The following is a 27,491-nucleotide window of genomic DNA, read 5'->3' on the forward strand; positions in this document are numbered from 1 at the left end:
ATTTAATACTTAATTTTATATTGAAATAATTGCCACCTCATAATTGTCATTTTCACAATAACATGATTATATTTAATTTCATAATAACGTAGTATTTCTGATTTGCTTTTTTTCATTTCATAATGACACTTTTTCCGAAGGACATATTTCCGAATGGTGTTTTTATTTCCGATTTCCCGTTCTCATTTCAAATTGATCCTTTTCAAAATGGTAAGACTTCCTGTCAATCAAAATCAGTGGGGCTGGACCTATGCACTGATTGGGTAATCTTTTGTGATCGATTACTTGGTCTAGTTCAGAGCAGTGCTTGGTGGAATCTGTGGCCTGATGTCAGTGAACTAACATTATAATATTCAGATGAGGAGGGGCAAGGTAATGTGTATACTGATTGTATGATTGTATGACATTTTCTGTACACAGGACAAGAACATTTTTTTCCACGGTTATTTTTTTAATCAGTGGGATGTTCCATTTTGCGCTACGTGGGTGAAAACAACAAAAGTAGTAATAAAAAAGTTTATCAAAAGCTTGCATGCTGGACCAAAGTAACAATGCTTCCAATTCCTAGTCACTAAACTACCTTTCTAGCTTTGTCAGTGTTCCGTGAGATAACCGTGAAGACCAAGTGCTAACCAGGAATTGCACGTGAGCGGGATGAAATCAGCCTGTCCTGGAACACGCAGACACAGGGCACATGCACCACTGAGCTGATTCTACGTGTGTTCTGTGGCACGCACACAAGCTACCAGCTCACTCTAAAACACACAACTGTGAGCCACATCTTTTGGACATTTCCCTGTTATGAACGTAATTGATGGTGTACTGAAAGAAAAAAAAAAATCAACATCATGAACCCAGTGTCTTTTTGATGGTTACTGCCATGGATACTATGAAACACTCTGAAATACTATGAAAAATGAGGCAGTCTTTAGAATGCGTGATAGTGTTTATTAACTGACTTTGTGAAACGCAGCTCCTAGCACCAGTAAACAAACAGCCTTAATGAGAGGAAGGCAGAGGAATGAGGATGGGAGCTGAAGACTCTGGAGCAGGCGTGCAGCACTTAAAAGCTGGGATAAGAGGGGGCTTCAAAGCAAGGGATCACAGCAGTGACATCATAACAGTGACATCAGAGCAGTGCCATCAGGTCAGGGGATCAGGGCAGTGACATCAGAGCAGGGTATCAGGAGCAGTGACATCAGAACAGCAAGCCTCACATAAGCATGTGGAACAGCTGCACGTCCCCACTGATGTGCAGGGTGTCGATCTTAGTGAACGGCTGGAACCGGTGGTAATAGTTGAACATGTGCTTCCCGTTCACAAAGACCATAAACTGCTGCTTCCCACAGCGAATCAAGATCTGGGGGGGGGGGGGGGGGGGGGGGGGGGGAGAGTGAAACAAAGAGAAAAAACAAGAGAAAATGAGAGAAATAGAGAGAGAGTTCAGTAAAACAGACATATGTGCTGAACCTGGGTACACGCTGCAGTACTGTGGCCACAGGTGATGGACAGATACAGAGGGGTAATAAGCACATACGTTTCAGTACATTACATGGAATGTTTCATACATTCGACAAAAAGTGCTCTTAACCCTCCTGTTCTGTTCATTTTTTAGGTACAGCAAAAATGTTCCCGGGTCAATCCCCATACAGGGGGGGTTTGCAAATACATGAAATGAACCATTTTCATTTAAAATGTTGATTACACTAATTAAGGCCAGTAGAAGAAGTTTCATACTGAAAAAATAATTTTAAGTATTTTTCCTAGATTTTCAAACTTTAAAAAGGGTCAATTTGACCCGCAACATAACAGGAGGGTTAAAATGCTGGGGATATACCCCATTTAATGGAATAGTAAGTGTTTGGGGGGTGTGATTAGGAAAATACTGTATATATAATGGCACACTTTGCTTTGGGCTACCACAGACACGCTTAGGACCGAGACATATAGACTCCTGTTTGAGTGAGAATGGCCTTAGTTCTGTCCACTCACCTGAAAGTACCGCCCCCTCTGGAAGGGGTTGAATTTGACATCTCTTTCCTCACTCCCCCAGTTTCCATGCAGGTAGCTGTTCCGCACCACTGACCCATCGTTCATCCGCGGGTTAAAATGGAAGGCGAGGTCCCCACTGCTGCTCACATTGAAGTTAATTGCAAACCTGTAGAAAACACACATTCACACACACATACACAATGTGTTATTTATTACACACTGTAATGTATAAAGAAAAGGTGTAGCACAGCTTAGGTTTATTGATTTAAAAAAAAAAAATTCAGCACTATGTCCATGGACATGTCCACCAATTCCCAGACAAATTAGGAACATGCAGCTCGTTCAGAAGAGTGAAGACATCTGCGATTCTCTGTCACCAACCAGCTTCCCGCTTCAGACTACAGTTAAGCTTGCATAGCGTAGAGTTGGAGGAAGACCTTTCATATGCAGCTTTAGAATGTCTCCACAGGCAAGTGATTGACCACACAGCAATGATATGCGGACCCCTCACAGACCCCTCACCGACTCAAACCCTCCTGTAATTTGGGCAACAATAAATAAATCTAGAAATTCAAGAGTGTTTTCCTATTAGAAGCTTAATGGTTTTTTTAAAAATCATTGTTGGATACTGCCGAGATATATGTATCGGTGCCATTTTGCTGCTAATATATTAAGGAGAACAATAGAAATAAATCTGTGACTTAATTGTGCTGTCCTGGACATTTAAGCTAAGACGTAATCTTGTGATTGCCTTTTGCTGTCAAATAAACTAAACTAAGCTAAACCGACCACAATCGGTGCTGGAATGGTCTGGAATCTAATTTTGAAATGATGCAGTTTGTGCACTGCTTTCATAACCAAATACTTTAGGCATCATCAGGGGCGTTGTAGTGGGGGGGGGGGGGGGGGGGGGAAGTGGGACTGACAACCCAGGGTCCGAATGGGGGGGGGGGGCCCTCGAAAAGCCTGGAATGATGCGTGAGAGACATGGATCAAGAGAGGAAGGGGGCCCACAGAGACTGCTTATGTACAGGGCCCAGAATTTTGTGCTACACCCCTGGGCATCATTGCAATTAAACCAAACCCCTGTAAGATCCCAGGTGTGTGTGTGTGTGTGTGTGTGTGTGCGTAGGAAAGATTAAACACGTAACATTTTCAAGGCACCTTAGACAAGGGCAAATACTGATTTAAAACACAATGTACTGGAATGGTGAATGAACTCTGTTGTGAACAACAGCAGCCTAAGTGGGGGAGAGAAAAAATCTTTTTTTAACCACAGGTTGTGAGATGGCGTGATGTGAGAGATGCAGTTACTGTACAGAGAGGGAGAGTGGTAGAGATGAGAGGAAGAAAGGAATGGCGAGATAAAAATGAAAGAGAAAGTTAGGAGAGGTACACAGGTTACCTGTCGGCATCAGGTAGCACTCTGCCACTTAAAGCAATGGTCTTCTTTGGAGTCAGTCCTCCTGGGATCATCCTGGTGTAGGGAATGGGCTGAACACAAAATATACACCGTGTCACACTCACACTCCTTCGTTACCTCATTCTCTTTACCTCATTTCATTTTCTCTTTCTCAAACACAAACATAGATGAATGTTGTTATGTAGAATTACTGTAAATAGAACAGGATAAATCACTGCTCTGTCATCATACACAGAGTTGCACATTCATTACATTACATTCATTTAGTACTGAGTACTCACTGGGTTGTAGATTGGTTGTGTGCCCATCATCTGAAATGTAGAAAAAAAAAACAGGATAGTTCTCATGAGATGGTGCGAAAATAAATAAAAAAGCAGTCATTTCATCATTCAGTCACTGTCCCGCTCCTTCACTCAGCCACACTCAGTGACTCACCGGCAGGAATCTCCAATTGTACCCCGATCCTCCACTTCCCTCACTGACCCCACTGCCCTGGAAGGGGGAGCAGAGTGGAGTGGGGAGAGAGAGAGAGAGAGAGAGAGAGAGAGAAGGTATTAGATATGTACAGGGCTCTTCCTCAAGTGATGGGAGCACACTCTGCACAGGCTAGCACAGTTAGAGTACAGCACCCACTCTGCTGCGCACACAGGCAAGGCAGCTAGCGCACATTCACGAAGGTAAACCAAGGTCAGAAAACGACGGACAGATTCAAAGTCAAATTCAGATTCAAATTTTAAATTTGAGTGAAAGAAATGACAGCATTGTATCCCCCGAAATTTCATCCATCCCTCCAGAAGGGTAGCTAGTCCTGCACGGGGGTTGAGAAGAAGCGAGAAGTTGAGAACGTGAGAGGGGGAGAGAAGACAGCTCTATGAACCCTGGGATCTGATTATAAAGGCATTATTGTGTTTATATGGGTTAAATATGCTTTACAGATACCAATAGAAAAGGTTGAATCGAAATTATGCTTACAACGCATTCCACAGTACGTGTGTGTGTGAGAGAGAGTGAGAGAGAGAGAGAGAGAGAGGGTGGTAGACGTGCACGGGGCTCCTCCTCACCCTGATTATGACGAGGGACTCAACAGAGACGTCTCCACCAATCGCCAGGGCGGTCACACGGTCGACCGGGATGCGGTGCTTGTACATGTGAAGCACGCAACCGTTAACGATCACCTGCAGGAACCGGAGGGGAAGGCAAGGAGTCAAAGAGGCCGCTACTCATTAAAACTTTTTGTTTAAGCCATTTTATCCCCCCATAGCATTTCAATCTGTCAATTCAATATCATGCCATACTTTAGCAAATAAAATCATATTCATCTGCAGTAAAGAGGCAGTAGATGTATGCACACAATACACACACACACACACACACACACACACACACACACACACACACAGACACAGTTCTTGTGTTTCTAACCTGGTAGCCCTTTAAGGTCACGTTGAAGATCAGGTCAAAGGCCCCCCCCACACTGAAGGGCATCTCAGAGGGCCTCTCTTCTGACTGCCATCCATTCTTGTAGGTGTTGAACACCACCATTTGCCAGCCACGGAATCGAGGGTTGAAGTGAAGGGGAAGGTCATCCCCAGCCACCAGGTTTATATGGAACCTGTGGAGGGCGAGAGAGAGAGCAAGAACACTCTATCACAGATTTTTTTCATTGGCTCAGACAGGGAGTGTTAATTAAATAAACACTCACACCAATCCCACAGTGCACACGCCTTTCCTGCAGAGCTCCATTCATTTAATGCAAGTCGAGGTTTGATTTAGATCTTCATAGCTGAGTCTCTTTCCCACCAGGACACTCCACTCCGCTGCACTTCCTGCTTCACATCGCAAGCACACGCACACATCCGTCACAACTACTCGAAGCCCAGAGGCTCCCCATTGGCCTGTGATCCAGCATTTGTTTAAAGATGTTTTCAACCGTCTGCCAATGCCCCCTCAGTGCAGAGTTAATTCCCTACACCGGGGATGGAGCAGGGAGCAGTGAGGTTTTTCACAAATTGCATAATCGGTGGAGCAACAGTGAACTGAAAATCGCGAACTAGTTCCCAAACCGCCAATCGCGTCTTGATACCGTTCCCTGCAGTACCGCGTCGCGACCAGCCCCTCACCTGTTGGGATTGTCGGCGGAAACGGTTCCCCGCATGTACAGCAACATCCCCGGCTTCAAACCACCTTCGATGGGCTTCTCATATGTGTCACTCTGCACAACACAGACACTGGGATTCATACAGAGCCCTGGCACTGGAGGGCCTGCAGGGCCTTCTGGGTTTCACTGTCAGTCCGGGCTGAACAGATTTAATTAATCAATTAAAGCAGCTGATTGCACAGTTAAATACATAACGCATAACGAGGTGGACAACCTTAAGACAAATACAAAAACCAGCACACCTTCCTGTTCACAAGAATCACTATTTGCACATAAAGTTGCAAGAAAAAGTTTGTACACACCTTTGGAATTACCAGGATTTCTACATTAATTGCTCATTAAATGTAGCCTGAACTTCATATAAGTCATAATAACAAACTAACACAATCTGCTTAAACTAATTGTATGTTGGTGAATAGTGTGTGTGTGCGTGCGTGTGTGTGTGTGTCAGACCTGGGTCAAATACAAATACGTATTTGTATTTGAAAATGTATTTAAATACATATTAGAAGTATTTTCAAATACATTTACACATGAAAAACTTTGTATTTGATTTACTTAAATTATTTTAATGGAAAACCAAATACTTGGTTACTAGGGGTTGAATTTGGATTATGGGCAAGGGCAGCTTTCGGTGGACCTGGAGAAACAGCTGAAGTTTCCATGGCACATTGCCACAACCACCCTAAGGCCGGACATCCTGCTGGTGTCAGAAGCGACCAAAAACATCATCCTTTTGGAGCTAACAGTGCCGTGGGAGGACCGCCTGGAGGAGGCCCGTGAGAGGGAAAGGACCAAGTATGGAGACCTTGTCATTGACTGCCGTAAGCAGGGCTGGAGGGCTAAGTGTATGCCTATCGAGGTTGGCTTTAGAGGTTTTGTGGGGCAATCGCTCTGCAAAGCCTTGAGTGCACTGGGCATCACTGGAATGGGGAGGAGAAGAGCCATCAGGAACATCACAGAGGCAGCAAAGAAGGCCTCGAGATGGCTCTGCATCAGGAGAGGAGGTCCATGGGGAGGAGCAAATTCCACCTGAACACAGGTCGTGGTCTGATCAACCATGGCTGGGTCGCCTGGAAGAGGGCGTCTGATGTTGAAAGACCCAGAACACCCAATGATTTTAAACAACCCATACGCTGCCTCTAACTCTAACTCAGACTTCTTGGTAAGCTACTTGCCAGTTTATTCGTACCCATGCAATCTTTTTAAAGTTAGTGGCCTTTTACTGTATTTCCTCTTTTTTCTGTTTTCAACGGCCATATGTACACTTCCATATTTTACATTTTGTAAGGTTTAGACACTGATAAAATATCATTCAGCCGTGCATATTCACTACCAATTAACAATGAAATCGGTACAACTGGACTGGGGCCGTCAGCAGCCACTTGATGCGTTTCCATCAAAATACAGTCCTCTAATTGGACAAAATACACAACTTTCAGAGCTGATAGGGTCCTGCATATCCAGTGCTTTCCAAGTCTTTCAAAAGCTTGTTGCTATTGCACATGTTGCACCAATGGCCTTATGTTGTGGAAGTATTTTCAAATAATTCCATTAAATCAAACCCTTTGTAATAGAAAATTAATTATTTTGAAAGTTTTTGCAAAACATATTAATAATAACGTAATTGCAAAATCATGCAAATGCTCCTTAAATTTTCAAATACATTTCATAATTGAAACACCTAGTATTAGTACATGCTGAATTTCAAATAATTTCTAAATAAGTATTTAAATGTAATTAAAATACTTTAAATATCTATTTGACCCGGGTCTGGTTTGTGTGTGTTTGTTTGTATTGGGGAGGGGGGGTCAGGGGGTAAGAGGCCACAGTGTTCACACTCACGCTCACATCTCCTGGAGCTGGAAACTCCTGTATGAGTCCTTGTTCCTGAAACACAAACCCAGTTAGGGGTGGGGAACACAAAACAATGCACCTCCTCACCCAATCATATCTACAAACGACTGAATGAAAAGTACAAAGCATTATTGCGCTTGCATCTGGCTAATATTTATTTACGCATACCGATACAGAGAACCGCAGTACTCTTATTTGACTCCTGTTTGAATGTTGAAAGAAATCATGCTTCCAGCACATTCCATAGTACAGGCATGCATGTGTGCCCTCCTACATGTGTTTGTGTGTATGTGAGAACAACAGGGGGAGAGAGAAGGTGTGTGCATCTGCAAAAAGAACACACACACACACACACACACACACACACACACAAACACTGATGGCCTAATATTTTTGACCGGTACTATATATATCCATCCATCCATTATCTATACCCACTTATCCTGAGCAGGATCGTGGGGGGTGCAGGAGCCTATCCCAGCGTGCATTGGGCTGGAGGCAGGAATGCACAATACACCCTGGACAGGCCGCCAATCTATCACAGTATATATTATATACGAATAAATTTAAATGTAGGATGTATGTGGCTCCTCCTCACCTTCTTGATGATGATGGAGTGCACAGAGACGCACCCAGCAACCACCACGGAGGTCACACGGTCCACTGGTACGCGGTGCTTGAACACGTGCAACACTGACCCGTTAACAATCACCTGCGGGAACCGGAGGAGTGCATCAGGAAGAGGAAGAGGAAGAGGAAGAGGAAGAGGTCGCTACAAATTCAAAACTTCCGCTTGTTACTTTCATCTTACAATTCAATCTGTCACTAACAAATATCAGGACATATTTTAGTCATTACATTACATTACATTACATTACAGGCATTTGGCAGACCCTCTTATCCAGAGCGACGTACAAGAAAGTGTATAACTTTGTTGTACGTCGCTCTGGATAAGAGCGTCTGCCAAATGCCTGTAGTCAATGATATTATATCCCTCAGCCGACAGGAGGTATTCCGTGTGTACACACAGCATACACCTCTACTTACAGACCCGCACATAAGTGTGGGAATATGCGAAAACTTTTGATCGCTCAGGGGCCCTGACACTGAACAGGGATATATTAAGTTAAGATTTTATTTCATGTGAAATTCTTTGTTATCAGGGATTTACTGTGTTATGAATTTGGCTAGTGATACCAAGGTACCAACGCTGGTATTGTTACTGAAGTCAAAATTTTGGTATGGGAACAACACACACACACACATATTACATTTAAATTACATTACATTTATTTAGCAGACGCTTTTATCCAAAGCGACATAAAAAAAGTGCATATCATGGTCATTGGACAACTACAAAACACAGGTTTAATAAGGTACAATACTCATTTTGTACAGCTATTTATAGCCAAAAACACAGTTCAGTTCACACAGTGAGCATTATTCTGAACTTATTCCAAGGCAAACTACACACACACACACACACACACACACTTCTTGTCCTTCTGACCTGGTAGCCCTCTGTGGTCACATTGAAGACCAGCTGAAAGTCCTCCCCTTCACGGAAGGGCATCCCAGAGGGCTTCTCTTCTGATTGCCATCCGCCATTCTCAAGGCTGTTGAACACCACCACATTCCAGTTCTTGAATCGAGGGTTGAAGTGAAGGAGTATGTCACCCCCACCCTCCAGGTTTATGTGGAACCTGTGGAGGGCGACAGAGAGCAAGAACACCTTAGCACACCACGTAAGATACTCAGCTCTTATAATAGTCCTATATTCTTCAACCACTGTCAAAGCCCGTCAGTACAGAGTTAATTCTCTACACTAAGGATGGGGCAGTGAGGTGTCATGAATTGCATAATAGACTAACCACCACCACGCCCTAGACTAACCACCACCACGCTGTATATTTCACTCTAAATCCCACCCCCCCCCCCCTTTTTCATGACACTTGTTACATGTTGCCCCATCCCAGCACTTTTTGGTAATTTGTATTTGTCCTAATACTGTAGCTTATTCTTCTGCCTAGTTGGCTTTGCAGAGGTTAGGTCTGAATAGTGTTCACTGTGTGAACTTAACTGTGTTCTTGGCTCAAAATAGCTGTACAAAATAAGTATTGTACCTTACTGAACCTGTGTTTAGCAGTTGTCTATGACCATGAAATGCACTTTTTGTACGTTGCTTTGGATAAAAGAGTCTGCCAAATACATGTAATGTAAATGTAATGTAATAAATTGATCTATAGTGAGCTGTCAATCACTAAACAAAATGATTGGAGGGGAATCAGGGAATCACTAAAATGGGGGGAATCAGGGAATCACTAAAAAGAATACAACCGATGCACCCTGTTTTAGTTCAATAAATGGAATAAGGACGGAGTGTAACACAGTGGGTAAGGAACTGGGCTTGTAACCGAAAGGTCGCAGGTTCGATTCCCGGGTAGGACACTGCCGTTGTACCCTTGAGCAAGGTACTTAACCGAAATTGCTTAAGTATATATCCAGCTGTATAAATGGATACAATGTAAAATGCTATGTAAAAGTTGTGTAAGTTGCTCTGGATAAGAGCGTCTGCTTAAATGCCTGTAATGTAATGTAATGTAATGTAATTTGTCCACCACTAAATAGAGGCTCATCCCCATGTCCTGCAGTACCCTCCATGGCCAGCAGGGGCTCCTCACCTATCGGAGTCACTGTGAACCGTTCCTTCAAAGTACAGTGACATTCCCGGCCCCAAACCACCTTCGATGGCCTGGGAATATGCGGAGCTCTGTGCAGAAGGAACACGGGGAATCATACAGAGCAGTTTGTCTGTTGCAGTGGTCCCATAACTCTGTGTGTACATTGAGAGACCAGAAAATTCACACTCACGCTCACATCTCCTGGAGCTGGGTACTCCTGTATGAGTCCTTGGTCCTGAAATACAAACCCAGTTAGGGGTGGGGAACACAAAACAATGCACCTCCTCACCAAATGTCTGAATGCAAATGCAAAGACTAAAATGTAAAAAATACATGCCGTGTAAGACATTAAAAGACCACCATTATTGTTTGTGTGGGCTAAATGTGATTTACGTGCTTAAATTCAAAAGTATTGCGCTGTAATTCCTGCACAGATCGCCTGATGTGGATGTAAACAGGCTCAAATTAAAGCTGGCAGTCTGCACTTCCTGTTGTCCAATGTCCTGGAGGACGGAGCCAAAACAACAGAAAATGTGTCACTGTCCAATTTCTTTTGCATTTACCTGTATTCCCAAAACCGTAATATTCCTATTTCACGTATAAATTATTATTATTATTTTTTTTTTAAACAAAAAAAACAAGGCAAGCCTAGTTCAGCTGGAATCTCGGTATGACCAGGGGGAACAATCTCTCCCAGAACCTGAAGCATGCATTCTGGCCATAAATGGTACTGCACTCTTGTTTTCCCAGAGGTTACAAAAGACACTTCCTCTCCATTCAGTCAATGAGACCTAGACATAAATTTAGCGATTGATTCTCTGACAAATTTAATGTTCCAAAAAATTAGAAGACAATGCCTCAGTGGTAGCTTCTATTAAGCCGAATGTCTTTGCTGATTTAAGCAAAACGATGATTTAAGAATTGCACCCAAAAAGTCGAAATCACTGCTATCCCATGTGGGATTACAAGGCAGCCACCTGCTTCCAAAGTGGATACCACTGTGCCACCTGTAGGTTTGTGACTTCTGGGTAGGTCTACACATCAATTTTTTTGCCTTGTCAACAGGTAAAAAATATCTGTGATGAGACACTTTTTTTTTTTTTAAGCGCGCAGTAACAGAAGGCTTCTTGCATTTGATGGCGGTCTGCAAAGAAGCATAGGTGCATTACGCCACCTGCTGGACTGGAGTGTGCTAGACACACATCAGCCGGTCAGTCACGCGGTAACAGACAATCACTGTTCCAGACCAGATAAGAATGGGCAGCCCTGGTGTAGAATGTGTGTGTGTGTGTGTGTGTGTGTGTGTGTGTGTGTGTGTGTGTGTGTGTGTGTGCGTGCGTGCGCGTGCGCCTGTGTTTTGTGAGAGGCCGGGGTGTTCACAATAACACTCACATATTCTGGAATCTCCAGTTTGTCTTCTTCATCCTGAAATGTTAGGGGTGCGTGGGGAACACAAAAAAAAATTGCACCTGTTAATTCAAACATATCTAAAACTGTCTGATTGCAAGTAAAAAGAATGTAATGTAAAAACGTGTGCTGTGCAAGACACAGGAAATGACCAGCGTTATTAGTATCGGGCTGAATGTTATTTACATATACCATTCATGAAACTCAAATATTCCTATTTTACTCTAAAAACATTGAAAAAGCATAATACAACACATTCCATAGTGCAGATGTGCATGTGTGCCTTTCTGCATGTGTTTGCGTGTATGGGAAAATGACAGGGAGAGAGAGAGAATGTGTGTGCATCTGCAAAAAGAACACACACACACACCGGTGACCTAATACTTTTAGCCGATATATATATATATATATATGTATTGTAAGTACAAAAACGGCAAGTTACTCACGCATACGATGCACTGCCTATGAGCCATTCATTTAAATTATTGGCTGTCTTACCTCATACAAATTAAACAAGGTCTATTACAAAGAAATGCCACCCAATGTTTCCTAAATTATTTCATTTAAATTCGATCAATACTTTTAACAGCAAGCCTATATCTAGCTAGTTTTAATAAAATGGCTTATAGACAGAGCTAATAACGTCCATGGCGTATCACCAGTGCAACAACATCTAATTCAACTGTGTTGAAAATGTGCTTCCATTGAGATAACAAATGGGCAGACAAGCAAGGACTGGGTAGAGAGTGCACAGAAACAGATTGCCAGAGTAATATTGACTGAGCATGGTTGTTTAATAATATTTTCAAAGTGAAAATCCTGAATGATATGCCTTTAAGGAGAGGAGATAACAAATAACAATAACAATAATACTAACAACAACAATAATAATAATAATAATAATAATAATAATAATAATAATAATCACCGGGATGATGCTGATGCTCTGCACAGAGACTTCCCCACCAATGACCAGGTCAGTCACCTGCTCCAGTGGTACACGGTGCTTGTACATGTGGAGCTCACGACCATCAACGTTCACCTGCAGGAACCAGAGGTCAACAAAGCCTGAAATTCTACATTTCTGTCAAAAAAATGTTTTTCATGCAATACATTCAAACTGTCAACTGAATATCATGCTCTACTTTAGTAAATAAGGTTATATTCCTGTGCAGGAAGTAGGTATTACATGCATGCACACAATATGTCACACAAAAAACACAAACATAAACATTTGTGCGTGCATACACACACACGCCCACACACATGCACACACACGCACACACACACGCTCGTGCGCACACACGCACAAACATGTGTGCACGTGCACGCAAACACACGTATGCACGCACACACACACACACATGCACACACACGCACACACACACCCTATTCTTCTGACCTGGTAGCCCTCTGAGGTGACATTGAAGACCAGCTCAAAGCTCTCCCCCTTACGGAAGGGCATCGCATTGACCTTCTCCTCCGCTTGCCATTCGCCATTGTCGCGGGTCTTGAACACCACACCTCTCCAGCCGCTGAATTGGGGGTTGACTTGAATGGCAACATCACCCCCACCCTCTAGGTTTATTTGAAAACTGTGGAGGGCAACAGAGAGCAAGCACAGATTCTTTAGAGTCACCAGATAAGATACTCAGCTCTGACAATACTCCTCAGTCCTTCACAGCCTTCTCTGTTTCTGGACTACAGGAGGTTCTGGTTGGTAACAGGAGTTTTTGAGTTTGACTGAAATCTTCATGGCAGAGTATCTTTCCCACCATGAAACGTACTGTTGCTACCATGCTACAATAAGACCAGCCACTACACTGCACTGCCTTCCAGGGGAAACTTGCTTAGCATTAGTTATTTATGGACAACAAACACATACACACATCAGTCACAAACAATCTTAGCCCAGAGGCTCCCCATTAGCCTATGAATCAGCATACTTTTAGAGATATTTCATCCATCCATCCATCCATCCATTATCTATACCCGCTTATTCTGAGCAGGGTCGCGGGGGGTGCTGGAGCCTATCCCAGCGTGCATTGGGCGAGCGGCAGGATTACACCCTGGACAGGCCGCCACACACCATTCAGTCACACACTATGGGCAATTTAGAGTACCTGCATGTCTTTGGACTGTGGGAGGAAACCGGAATACCCAGAGGAAACCCACATGGACATGGGGAGGACATGCAGACTCCACACAGAAAGGCCCCAAGCCAAGTTTCCCACAACCTTCTTGCTGTGAGGCGACAGTGCTACCCACTGCACCACCGTGCCGCCCAGATCAACCTCTGCCAATTCCTCTCAGTGCAGAGTTAATTCCCTGATTCGCAATGAAGGAGTGAGCTTTCATGAATTGCATAATTGGTGGAGCTATTGTGAACTGTCAATCACTAACTAGTTTCAACGATTGCCACCAACTGCGTCTCGATACCATTTCCTGCAGTACCCACCACAGCCAGTTCCTCACCTGTTGATGTCTTCAGAGGGAATGGTTCCCCGCAAGTACAGAGACATTCCCGCCTTCAAACCACCAGGGATGGACTGCGTATATGAGCCAGCCTGCACAACACAAACACTGGGATTCACACAGAGCAGTTTGTGAGTCGTAGTGATTCATAACCCTGGTGCTGGAGAGCTATAGGGTCTGCTGGATTTCACTGTCAATCAGCATGCAAGAGACAAATTAAATAAGGCTGTTATAGCTAACTTAACTCACCTGGTTTATTTGGTCTAAAAGGGTGCATAATATTTAGGCAAGAACAAAAACCAGCACAACTTGCAGTTCAGGGATCAGGTCTGCAAATCTTTTTGTCTAGAACAGGGGTGTCCAGTTTTACCTGAAAGGGACTGATGTGTGTTGCCAGGTTTTTGTTTTCACCCAGTGCAACAACACCTAACTCAACTAACTAACTAACCATGGTCTTCAATCAACCTTGATAAGCAGAATTGGGTGTCTTTGTGCTGGGATAAAACCAAAAACATGCATCCACTTTGGCCCTTTTTCGATACAACTGGACAGCCCTGGTGAAGCGTGAGCGTGCGTGTGGGTGTGTGTGTGTGTGTGTGTGTGTGTGTGGGTGTGTGTGTGTGTGTGTGTGTGTGTGTGGGTGTGTGTGTGTGGTAAGATGCCAGAGTGTTCGCACTAACCCCAACATATCCTGGACCTGGCCGTATCATTGCTCCTTGTTCTCCCTAAAATAAAATAAAAACTAATGTTAGGGGTGAGTTGTGGATAACAATACAATGCTCCTCCAGATCCAATCATATCTACCGACTAACTACCCAAATGCAAATCAACATGCTTAAATGTAAAAATGCATGCTGTTTTAAACACTTCATAAGAGGATCTGCTAAAGGCACAAATTTAAAGACAGAATGCACGTGGCTCCTCCTCACCCCCATGATGTTGACGGACTCCACAAACACGTCCCCACCGATCCCCAGGGCCAGCACGCTCGTCAACGGGATGCGATGATTGAACGTGTAGGCGTGATCGTTTATGTGCACCTGCAGGAGCCGGAAACAGCCAAAAAAAAAAAAAGTTCAAAATTTCTGTTAACACCTTTTTTTCCTTTGAAGATATTCAAGTCCGTCAAGTGGATATCAACGGCCAGCGGCCATGAGATTATCCAAGTGGGGAGAAAAATTCCATAGAAATGTTTTCACACAGGAACCACCAGAAGCTCAGCTGGCAGTCCGACCCATGAGGCAACAATAGAGGATGAAAGACCAAATCAACTGGGGAAAAAAAAAAATAATAAAATGATGTGCCGAGGTGGGCTGAATGGTCTGGTTTCATCATCACTTCCCCTGTGACACACTCAGAAGACCAGGGATCGACAGCCTTTCAGTTGCCAGGTGACTGCTCTAGCTTCTGAGCTAATGTCACCCCCAATGATGACACCGGGTTTCGGTACACCAGTCAACCCGCATATATGCAAAACTGTAAATTAACATTCAGGTTACAGGTTTGCGCAGATAAACCTGTTTTGCTTCATGTGACAAAATTCAAAACCTTAAATTTTCCTTCGCAATAAGCAGGCATAACATATATGTACAGGAAACACACACACACAAACACAAACACACACACACACACACAAATGCACACACAATTTCTTGTCCTTCTGACCTGGTAGCACTCTTTGGTGACAACGATGACCAGCTGAAATCCCCCCCCCAGAGTGAAGGGCTTATCAGTGACCTTCTCCTGACCCTCGAATATGCCATTCTTGAAGGTGCTGAAAACCACAAGCTCAGCCGGTCTGAACCGGGGGTTGATGTACAAGGCTTTGTCACCGCATTTCGCCTCCGAAGTCTGCAGGCTGACGTGGAACCTGCAGGGGGCGATAGAGACAATGTTTTATTGCTGGTTTCTCAGGGTTACCAAGGGCTCATTCGAATCGCTCATTTTACCTCCTTGCATCATTTCCTTGCTTCCTTAGCTCCACCCAACAGAGGACGCAAGGTAAGGTTGCGAGGGAAGGACGCGAGGGCAGAATGTCCATAAAGATGGCGGACCTCAATTGCTTTCTGGGTCAGGCGAGGACCAAAGAGACAAGGGGCCAAATTTACCAAGCACCAAATTTACTAAGTGCCGCATCGTCGCATGAAGAAAAAAAAGCAATTACACCTCCGCGAGTGCTTCTACATCACCGCATAATGTTACGGGTTTATTGCGCAATACTGTGACGCAGCAACAGTTCAAGCTGTTGGGAGGCTCTCATTTCTCTGAATAAAGTTAAAATCAGGCATGTGATACACGGTTGGAAAACTTGTACTGCTCTCTACTGTATAAAAAGAGTTATTAATCAAACCAGAAGGAAAAAAACAAGTGGGGTTTTGTGCGTGGCTGCTGTAAATGCCTAGCCTGCTTTCTTTCTGCGTGTTTATTTCCCAAATGGATTGTTCAAGACTATAAATGACCACTGAAACATGAAAGGGAGTTTTTACATGTAAAAAAATGTATCCAATGGTAAGATTGGATATCTATTCCATTTTTAATTGCAGATATTAGTTTAGCAGAATGGCATTGTATAATTACACAAGAGTTCCTCTTTTATTTTGCTATTCACTGAGCAGCATTTTTTCACTGCTGTATTGGCATACCTTCAGGCTGTTGTTGGCTTTATCTTACTGCCATGACGCGATACAAATCTTTGGTGGTGAAATAATATTTTCATGAACATCCAGACAGATGCTATTGTCCATCGTGTCATGCTTGTTGATATTCGAGTTTGTTGTTTTCATTGATAATTTGGTTGCAGGAGCACTCAATGTCTGAGCTGAGTAATCTCAGCATACCGACACCCTGGCCACTAGGGGGCCTTGCATGAAGGGGTTAAAGAGGGTTAAAAACAATAACATTAACCTGGTCTGGCATGGCCCATAGGTGACCTAATTAATGTTTTTCTTCATGAAGTAGCTCCAATGTAGTTAACTAGGCCTAGTTTTTTAAAAGTAGCTTTAGCTTAGCTAACAGAGTCGTTTTGCTGTAGCTCATCTATTTCCAATGTCGAGTTATTGGTAGCTTAGCAAACTACATTTTCACTACATCAGCTTCCCGAAACACCGGCTACGAAAACCCTGGCAGTAGAAACATCCATTAATTGATAATTGCTTGCCTCTGCAATCAGGACTTTCCTGAACATAATGAGCAGCTAACCCTGTGCTAGTACGGTACTATGGAAACCCATCGTAATACACAGCTGTGCACTAAAAACAGAAGGCTTCCAGGGTCAATTCTCAGGCTGGACACTGCCGCTGTACCCTTGAGCAAGGTACTTAATCTGAATTGCTTCAGTATGTATCCATCTGAATAAAAAAAAAATTACTGCATGAGAGCATTTGATAAATGCCTGTAATTATAATTATGCATCTATAGTGAGCTGTCAATCATGTTTCTAGCAGTGAAAGGATTTTGTTCCCCACAGCGGGACAAAATGATTTGGGAAAATCAGAGAGTCACTCAGAGCATACAGAAGTTCTGTCCATTTTTTTAGGTTCCACAAAGCCTCATTCATTCTTCCACCAATAAACAGTACATCAGTCCCATTCCCTTCAGTACCCTCCATGACCTCACCTGTTGATAGAACATAAGAGTTCCTCACCTGGTGACGTCACAGGGAATCACTCCCGAAATGTGCACAGACATCCCTGGCCTCAAACCACCATATATGGGTGCCACGTAAGGGATGGCCTGCACAACACAGACACTGGGATTAATAAAATAAGATAAGATGAGATAAAAGATAAGATATACTTTTATTGAACCCTGTGGGCTAATTTTTCCTCTGCATTTGACCCATCCAAGTTACTTAGGAGCAGTGGGCAGCCACAGTGCGGTGCCCGGGGACCAGCTCCAGCTCTGAGGCCAGTGCCTTGGTCAAGGGCAACTGCAGGAGTGCACCTAACCTAATACAGAGCAGTTTGTCTGTAGCAGTGGTTCATAAGGCTGGTACGGGAGAGCTGTAGGGTCTAATGGGTTTCACTGTTCATCAGGATTTCACTGACCAATCAATGAAAGCAGCTAGATCATGTAGTTAATCTGCCAAGAATGGTGGTTTATTGGGTCTAAAAGACTGTATATCAAAAACATAAACCAGTACAACTTGTGGCTCACAAGGTCCAGGCTTGTGCATCCATTGGTCTATTGCAACAGAATGCAGACGGAGGGTGTGAGTAATATAGTAACATAGTCAGTGTGTCTGTGCATGTAAGATGGCTTGTCTTGGCGTGTGTGTGTGCGAGCATGTGTGTGTGAGAGAGAGAGAGAGAGAGAGAGAGAGAATGTGTGAAGTCATATTGGTCAAATTGGTTTGCGTAGGCGTGTGTGTTTGTGTGTGTCTGCATTTGTGCTTTTCTGTGTGTTGTGAGAGAAAATTGTATTCACACTTACCACCGCCTGTCCTAGACCTGGATATCCCAGGATGTGCCCAATTCCTCCCTGAAACACAAACTCAATTAGTGTTGGCTGGGGGAACACAAAACAATGCACCTACAAATCCATTAATATCGACAAGTGTCTTAATCCAAATGCAATATGCACAAACACATGCATAAATGTAAAAATGTGCACTGTTCAAGACACTCGATTAGAGGACCTTTTCATTGTCTTAAACGCCAGAATTTAAATGTTGAACTTTTGCTGCTCCTCACCCCGATGATGTTGATCATGTGCACAGAGACTTCTCCACCAATGGATAGGGCACTCACTCGCTCCACAGGCAGACGGTGCTTGAACAGGTAAAAGTCACTACCGTTTACTTTGATCTGCAAGAAACAGAGAGGAAGGCAGGGTTGAAAACATTCAATCTGTGATTTGAATATCACACCCAAATCTGGAAAATAAAATTATATTCCTCAGCAGTAAGTAGGCATGACATGTATGCACATAGTACACACACACAAGCAAATACAAACACGCACACACACAAAGCAAACATATCCAAGCGCACAGTTCCAGTCCTGACCTGGTAGCCCTCTGAGACGACGGTAATGAGCAGCTGAAAGCTCTCCCCCTCACGGAAGGGCATCTCACTGGGCCTCTCCTCGGATTGCCAAGAGCCATCCTTCGTGGTGTTCATCACCACCACGTTTCCGTGCCTCAACCGGGGGTTGAAGTGTAAGACGTAGTCAGTCGTTCCTGGTGGCCCAGTCAGCAGGTTGATGTCGAAACTGTGGAGGTGGGTTGTCAGAGCAAAAAAATAAATAAATAAAATATGTTTAAAAGTATCACAGGTAAAAGTGTATGAAAAATTGGTTAATTGTGTGACACTATCACCCTCCAGGACACTGATCAGAGGCCCATCCTTTACACTAATGCACCCTGTTATACTCTTTTGTCCCTAAAAAAAATAGTCAGATGGGTGGAAGGAAGCATACAGCACATACAGGAACTGAACACTGTCAACAAAGTGTTTTTTTGTGTTGCCATAGTTCCTCCAATGCACCATAGAGGATCCTCTAAAGCCCTGTCCTCCCATTGGCTTGGATTAATGAGAGAGAAAAAACACGATAATCCCACTGCACAGCCATTTTCAGAAGAGCTCCATTCACTTTCCACGAGTCACGGTTTCATAAATCTTTACAGCAGTATGTTGTATTTCTGTCGCGATGGATAATGTTGCCACATGGCTTCAACAGAACTGCCTGAACTAGAGCATTGTTTTATATGGTAACATGCATCGCTTGTTTTGTACTACAGTTATCGCACACACACCAGTCACACAAAATCCAAGTGAGGGGCTCCCCATTAGCCTATGACATAGCATTCTTTTAGAGATGTTTCCGTCTCCCAATACCTCGCCATGTAATTCCTAACCCCAGAAAGACCACTCCACAGAGCAAATATGACTGATGAGCAAACATTGATTGGAGACAATTACTGCACAACATCTGTGAGCTTTTTTACGACCATCAGTTTAATTGTATGCTAATGTTAATGTCCTCAGATGCTGTTAAATCCTAACCACATAGTCACTAAGCAGGAAAACTGTACTAGCGAGATGGGAGAGTGAAGTTTTGTGAATTGTGTAGGACAGAGCTATAGTGTGCGGTCAATCACTAGTTGTAGCCAATAAAAGGATATTACTCCCCATGGGAGAACAAAATGAATGGCTGAAATCAGGGAGTCACTGAGAGCATACAATAGCTCCATGAAGCCTCGTTCATTCTTGCACCATTAAATAGTGTCTGTGGCCCATTCACTGCAGTACCCTCCATAGCCAGCAGTGGCTCCTTACCGATTGGCGATATTGCCAACTGTTCCCTGGATGTACAGAGACATCCCCAGCTTCAAACCACCGTAGATGGGCCCTGAATATGGGACAAGCTGCACAACACAAATATTGGGATTAATGAAAACCACCTTACCTGTTGCAGTGGTTCATAACCCTGGTGCTGGAGAGCTCTGGAGTCTGCTGGGTTTTAACTATCAACCAGCAATTAATTAATCAATTAAAGTGATTGAACACATGTTTATCTTCTTCTCCTGGTTAATTTTGTCTAATAGGTTGACTGTTTTAAGTCAAAAACAAAAACTAGCAGAACTTGCAGATCACATGCACCAAGGTTGTGTCTATTGCAACAGAATACAGATGGAAGGACTGAGATGCTAGTGGTCATCTTATGTGCTCAGATCCAACAGAATGCCTAAAAAATTGCAGCTGCTTTCAGAAGCACAGTTATAACCCCTAGACAGGTTAGCATATCAGTCATATGTTGAAATATGGAAATTAAAATATTCTTAACGTGTTTCTAAACAAATGCATGTACAGTACAAAGTAAGCAGAGCACAGCTAACACCTCAAGCAGTGTTTAATTTGACTGGTGTTCATTTAGGTGGATAGTGTGTTATATTCAGCAAGTCATTTTTTTATGTGTCTGTGCCTCAACCCTGCTCAGTCTCAAAATTATGCTCACTGCTGTTAGAGAGAGAGAGAGAGAGAGAGAGAGAGAGAGAGAGAGAGGCATAGAGCAAAAGTACAGGGCGCATATGAATAATGCTTAATTTGAGTCTGGTCTTTTGTTGATATACATTTTCAGTCAAACTAAAGGGTTAAGATTGGTGCATGGTCTTGTATGCAAAATCTTGTCCACTGCTAGTGCTGGAACTGATGCTAAACAGAGAGCAGCTGTTATTAATCACACTTACTGGGTCAATTATGTACAGCATTTATATAATAGCCAACTTTTTAGATGCTATTTAAGTCTGAAAACTAATCTGCAAATCCCTGATAACTCTCAACGAATATTTTGGATTATTAAATTTCTGTAATCTGCAGATTTACTGGTGTTTCAAATACACTACATTTCCAAAAGTATGTAGATGCCCCTTCTAATTAGTGGTTTTTCGGCTATTTCAGCCACACCCATTACCTACAGGAGCATAAAATTGAATTTAAATTGACTAACATCGGTAGTAGAATGAGTAGAACTGAGGAGCTCAGTGACTTTCAATGTGGCACTGTCATAGGATGCCATCTTTCAAACAAGTCAGTTTGTCAAATTTAAGCCCTGCTAGAGCTTGCCGTTATTGTAAAGTGAAAAGTGAACATATAGGAGCAACAACAGCACAGCCGTGAAGCGGTAGGCCACACAAGCTCACAGAATGAGACCGCCAAGTGCTGAAGTGTGTGGCGTGTAAAAATCGTCTGTCCTCCGGTTTCAACACTCACTGCAGAGTTCCCAACCTACATCTGGAAACAATTTCAGCGCAAGAGCTTTGTGAAATGGGTTTCCATGGCCAAGTAGTCATACACAAGCCTGAGGTCACAATGCATACTGCCAAGCGTCAGCTGAAGTGATGTAAAGCACAGCACCATTGGACTCTGGAGCAGTGGAAACACGTTCTCTGGACTGAGGAATCACACTTCACCGTCTGGCAGACTGAGGGATGAATTCTGTGTTCGGCCGAATGCATAGTGACAACTGTACTAGCCTGAATAGTGACAACTGTACTAGCCTGAATAGTGACAACTGTACTAGCCTGAATAGTGACAACTGTATTGAGACAGTTTGGTGGAGGAGGAATAATGGTCTAGGGCTGTTTTTCATTGTTTGGGCTAGGTCCCTTAGTTCCAGTGAAGGGAACTCTTTATACTAAAGCATACAATGACATTCTAGAGAATTGTGCGCTTCCAACTTTGTGACAAGAGTTTGGGGAAGGCCTTTTTCTGTGTCAGCATGACAATACTCTCATGCATAAAGTCCATAAATGGTTTGCTGATTTTGGTAGGGAAGACCTTGGCTGCCCTGCACAGAGCTCTGACCTCCACCCAATTAAAAACCTTTAGGATGAAATGGAATGCTGACTGTGAACCAGGCCTTGCACCCAACATCAGTGCCCAACCTCACTAATGCTCTTGTGGCTGAATGTAAACAAATCCCTGCAGCCATGTTCCAAAATCTACTGGAAAGCTTTCCCAAAAGAGCGGAGGATGTTACAGCAGTAAAGTGGGGTCCAACAACTGTATTAATGCCCATGGTTTTGGAATGAGATGTTCAACAAGCACATAAGGGTGTGATGTTCAGGTGTCCACATACTTTTGGAAATGCTGTGTATGTATATGGCCCAGGACTGTAAATATGCCTAACAGGAAGAGACACATGAAAGAAGGCAGAGAGAGACAGAACAGGTAGAAAAGCAGAGGTAGTAAATCTACTCACGGGGTTGTAGATGGGCTGGTAGCCTGGAGGAGGTTGGAAACGCATGATGATGGCTTGAACAGTGGGAGACCGTCAATGAAAATCAGGTACCAGACTTGCTGGTAGATTGGGAGAGTATACCTGGACACCTCATCTTATATAGCCTTCTGCTCCCGGTGGGTGGACCTGGGGAATGTTCTAGGGGTAGGGTGGTTTTTCTCTGGGCTGTTAGCAAGCAAGGGATTTGCATTTGTCCCATGAGCATACAGAGGAAGTGAACAGGCAAAAACATGTGAAGTCAGAGGCGTCACTAGGGGGGTACGGGGGGTGTGAAGCGCACGGGGTGACACCATCAGCGGGGAGGTGACACTGAAAAGACCTGCAAAACATTTTGAGTTGGAAGGGGAACCAGACAACATTTTCCTCCTGGATATGTAAATATTACTATTTGCAATATTTCAATACTTCTGGCACGATTGTTTTTGTATGATTAGGTGTGATTCCAGTGCTAGTTTGTACTTGGTAGGATTCTTGCTTGCTGAACAAGCTTACTCTACAGGGTTGGAGTCCTGATCGATGTGGTCACTTCTGGCACTACGATCCTTACTTCACTCTAGTGTTTCTTTTGCGCCTCTACATCATGAAACCTATGCACTTGTTGTACGTCGCTCTGGATAAGAGCGTCTGCTAAATGCCTATAATGTAATATAATGTAAAATGTAATATTTGTTTTTTTTCATTTCCACCCCAACTTTGCCTTTGGCATATTTTTGATCTTGTTATATTCACATTGGTCATAATCGACAACTGATAGCCTTTGCTAATAATGTCGAGCATATTTTTATTGGGGTTCTAGCTAATGGCTGTTATAGTGGCATAGTTAGCATAGCAGAATGCCTCAAAACTTGCAGCTGCTTTCAGAAGCGCAGTTATAACCCCTAGACAGGTGAGCATATCAGTCATATGTTGAAATATGGAAATTAAAATATTCTGAACGTGTTTCTAAACAAATGCATGTACAGTACAAAGTAAGCAGAGCACAGCTAACAACTCAAGCAGTGTTTAATGTGACTGGTGTTCATTTCAGTGGATAGTGCATTATATTCAGCAAGTTATTTTTTTATGTCTCTGTGCCTCAACCCTGCTTAGTCTCAAAATTATGCTCACTGCTGTTAGATTTACCTATAGACAATTACAATACAGAACAGTTCATGCAAATATGACAGATTTTGCCTGTCAAATAGCAGCTGTCTACAGAATCATTTATATCTGCGCAGTCAGTTTGTCCTGAAGGATTTTCACGACCTGCATGTTTAATGGGCTTAAACAAATATGTGTGCTTTATCACCAGTTACCAGATACTGCAGTTTTTAAAATAACATTTGGGTAACACTTTTTGGGTAAGCACCGTCAAATAGTGTTACATTTGGGTAACACTTAATTTGACAGTGTTCCTCATAACATGGAAATGAGAGAGTCATTACCACGACACAATATCTGTCACAAAGTGCCATGTCCATTCCGAATAATGACATCCCTTTGTTATGAATGAATGAATGAATCATTGCATTTACATAGCACTTTTCTGAAAAGTGCTCACAGTGATGAGTGGGAACTCACATCACCCACCACCAATGTGTAGCACCCACCTGGGATACGACACAACCTGCAATTGTGTTATGACACAACTGACATTACAGCCTGCAAAGGAAGGAACATATCCAATGAGTAATTTATCAATCCATTACTCTCACCAATCCACATTATCAAGTAATCCCGTGATCGGCACAGTGACGTGCCACTGTCTTGATGATGGCAGAATATTCACCTGTGTGTAGAAAAGTGTTCTTTGCGAGGTCTGAAAGACAACGCAACGCTTTTCATCAGGGTTTCCGCTGGTCATAGCCAGCTGTGGTTCTGCACCACTGCACAATTCAGAGTGCCACGGCACCATAAACACCGTGAAATCGAATACGTCTTAATGCGATTCCCGACAACATTCAATGCAAATTTTTCTGAAAATTAATCTGACCACCACAATGTACGAAACCCTCAAAACGGGCATCTTTGATAACGTATGCGCAGTGCATATCATTACATTACATTAATCTGGCAGACGCTTTAATCCAAATACAAAAATGCAGTAAGTGCTGAAGGTCATTGGTACAACTGCACAACTAAAAAACACAGGTCCAATAAGGTACAATACTCATTATGTAACAGTTTTCCAAAGCCATCATTTTTGCTATGTTTGTAAGGTGATAGTAAGTTGATTAAGCAATTGTCTTCACGTGGCTATTAACATTTAGGTCCGAGTCCATAACTAAACTTAGATTTGACTTGATTTGTAGTCGTCAGAGAAAAGGATTCAAGGTGATTTTTAGTCTTTCCTGTTTGGCGCCAAAAACAATAATTTCAGTTTTGTCTTCATATAGCTGGAAGACATTCTGGCACATCCAATTATTGATTAGTCCAATTCAGTTGTTCAGAAAGTCTATGGATCCGAGTATCATCAGTATAATTATGGTAGGTGATTCTGTTGTTTTTTATAATTTGTGCTAGAGAGACCATGTAAATTTTAAAAAGGAGTGGCCCATGAATCGTCACAGGAACCCCACATATCATCATTGTTCGCTCAGATATGTAGTTACCAATAGACACAAAGTAGTTTATATCTTGCAAGCACAATTTAAACCAATTTAGGACTGTGCTGGAAAGCCCAACCCATTTTTCCAGTAGGCTATCAATATGTTATGGTTGACCATATCAAACGCGGCACTGAGATCCAATAAAACTTGAGATTTTTACACGGTCAGTATTTAGGCAAATGTAAACCTTAATGAGAGAAATCTCAGTGTTATGGTGGGATCGAATATTTGAGGTCAAAAAAGTGTTGAGTTGCATGAAAACAGCTTTCTCAATTATTTTATTTAACAGGAGGTTTGATATTGGCCTGTAACTGTAAAAAAAATAACTGTGGTTTCAAATGCTTCTGGGAAATTGCCTGATATAAGAGAACTGCTAACTATATGCAATAAGTCTGATGCAATGTAATCAATAATATTCTTAAAGAAGCTTGCCGGTAAAGTATCGAGGCAACAGGTAGAAGATTTTGTATGCACAACAATTTCCTCCAGGGTTTCATAGTCAACGGGATTAAAGTCTCTCATGGTAAATACATTAATTTTATGCAGGGTCATATTTAAGGGTAACATTTATTTTTTGTTATGGAGGTGCGGACAGCCTGTCTAATTTTCTGAATCTTGTCAGTGAAGGAGGAGTCATTGTACGCCTCAGTGGAAAGAAGTTCAAGGGCAACTGACATTGGTGGGTTTCTTAACCTATCAACATTGGTAAACAAAGCATGCACATTTTTTATGTTTTTGTTGATGGGGTCAGGAAAAATTGATTGTCTTGCATGCCTCAATTTTAAATTGTAGATATGAAGTCTCTCTTTGTACATGAAGAAAGTGAAAGTTTCAGAAGTGATCTGAAAGAGCAACATCAGTTACAGCAGTCTTAGAAATATCAAAACCTTTACAAATAATTAATCCAGCATATAGCAGCATACTGTGGTGGGCTCACAAAGTAAAAAGTTATCCAGAATACAACAGTTTGTTGGCACTAATGTCATTGTGGTTATCAACACGAATGTTAACATTGACAGCAATGACTACAGAGTCAAAGTCTATGAAAATAACAGACAGTAGTTCTGTGAAGTCATAAACAAAGTAGGAAGAATATTTAGGTGCTTGCGCTGGTTCTCATTACTAAACAAAGTCACCTCCTTCCTTACCTACTTTCATAAACTTGACATTATTAGGGGCTGATTCAACAAGAATTACTGCACTATTATTTTGGTCTAACCAAGTTTCAGTTTGAAACATAAAATCAAGTTTGTGCTCTGTGATAAAATTATGAATTAGAAGTGACTTGCCGGCTAAATAGTTGACATTTAATAAAGTTAACTTCAAAATACTAAAAACATTCTCCAGCAACGATTGTGGTTCATGAGGGATAGATAACAGACCATGTAAGTTTGCAGTGCAAGTTGAAGGTACTTTTTTTCAGTGGTGGACAGTAACGAAGTACATGTACTTCATTACTGTACTTAAGTACCTTTTTCAAGTATCTGTACTTTACTCAAGTGTTTCCATTTTGGGAGACTTTTTACTTTCACTCCACTACATTTCAAACGAAATATCTTACTTTTTACTCCACTACTTTTGTGCGATATCTGTCTGTTACTCGTTACTTTGATGTGGAGAAAATGGATTATCTAAAAGATCCTGTAAACACCTCACAGCTAGACCAATGAGGGTTTGTAGCTGGAGGGGAAGGCACCGCGTGTTTTCCCTTGGCTGGTGTGATTCAAAACCGGAGATGTTAGTTATTTTTCCTCTGTTCATAAGAACAGGGCACAATTATACCTAAGAATGCACTGGTTCCGTCGCCGCGGGTCAGATATGAAGGCGCTGCTTCATATCCCGCTTAAGACTGGCCTGAAACGGACCAGTAGCATTCTGGTTACTCTCCGTTCGCAAACGGGGCTATGCTGTCATCAGAGATTTATCTGATCTGTCGCCGGACTGTCAATATTCCAATGGGAGCATCAGAATATTCACAAATGCGTGGAACAACACATCAAATATATCCATGACCACAGCAAGAAAGCGTAACAGTTACTAGGTTTTACCCTCGTGATAATCTGACTCCATATTAAATGATAATTTAAAATTTGGGTTTAACTATACGTGGAACTTGGGAGTGGTTACACTCGACTCTATCTTGTGCCATCATTCCTCAATATATGTTCC

At 42.6% G+C, this 27,491-nt stretch overlaps 1 protein-coding gene across 1 annotated transcript; it reads right to left on the bottom strand.

The window, feature by feature from the left end:
• Positions 1-933: 933 nt before the first annotated feature.
• Positions 934-22,842, bottom strand: LOC118209823. The gene is made up of 26 exons (XM_035385504.1): positions 22,696-22,842; positions 20,271-20,359; positions 18,999-19,203; positions 18,685-18,798; positions 18,425-18,472; positions 17,637-17,725; positions 15,659-15,863; positions 14,923-15,033; positions 14,674-14,718; positions 13,994-14,085; positions 12,921-13,113; positions 12,447-12,560; positions 11,504-11,536; positions 10,302-10,346; positions 10,112-10,200; positions 8,941-9,133; positions 8,029-8,142; positions 7,419-7,463; positions 5,536-5,627; positions 4,838-5,027; positions 4,477-4,590; positions 3,851-3,907; positions 3,697-3,726; positions 3,398-3,486; positions 1,993-2,158; positions 934-1,360 (listed from the first exon to the last, which is right to left on the bottom strand). The coding sequence occupies exons 1-26, from the start codon at positions 22,738-22,740 to the stop codon at positions 1,214-1,216; spliced, it is 2,754 nt and encodes a 917-aa protein (XP_035241395.1). The 5' UTR covers positions 22,741-22,842; the 3' UTR covers positions 934-1,213.
• Between the last annotated feature and the right edge of the window lie 4,649 nt (positions 22,843-27,491).

The sequence above is a fragment of the Anguilla anguilla genome, chromosome 12 (assembly GCF_013347855.1).
Source record: "Anguilla anguilla isolate fAngAng1 chromosome 12, fAngAng1.pri, whole genome shotgun sequence".
In the NCBI taxonomy this organism is placed as follows: Eukaryota; Metazoa; Chordata; class Actinopteri; order Anguilliformes; family Anguillidae; genus Anguilla; species Anguilla anguilla.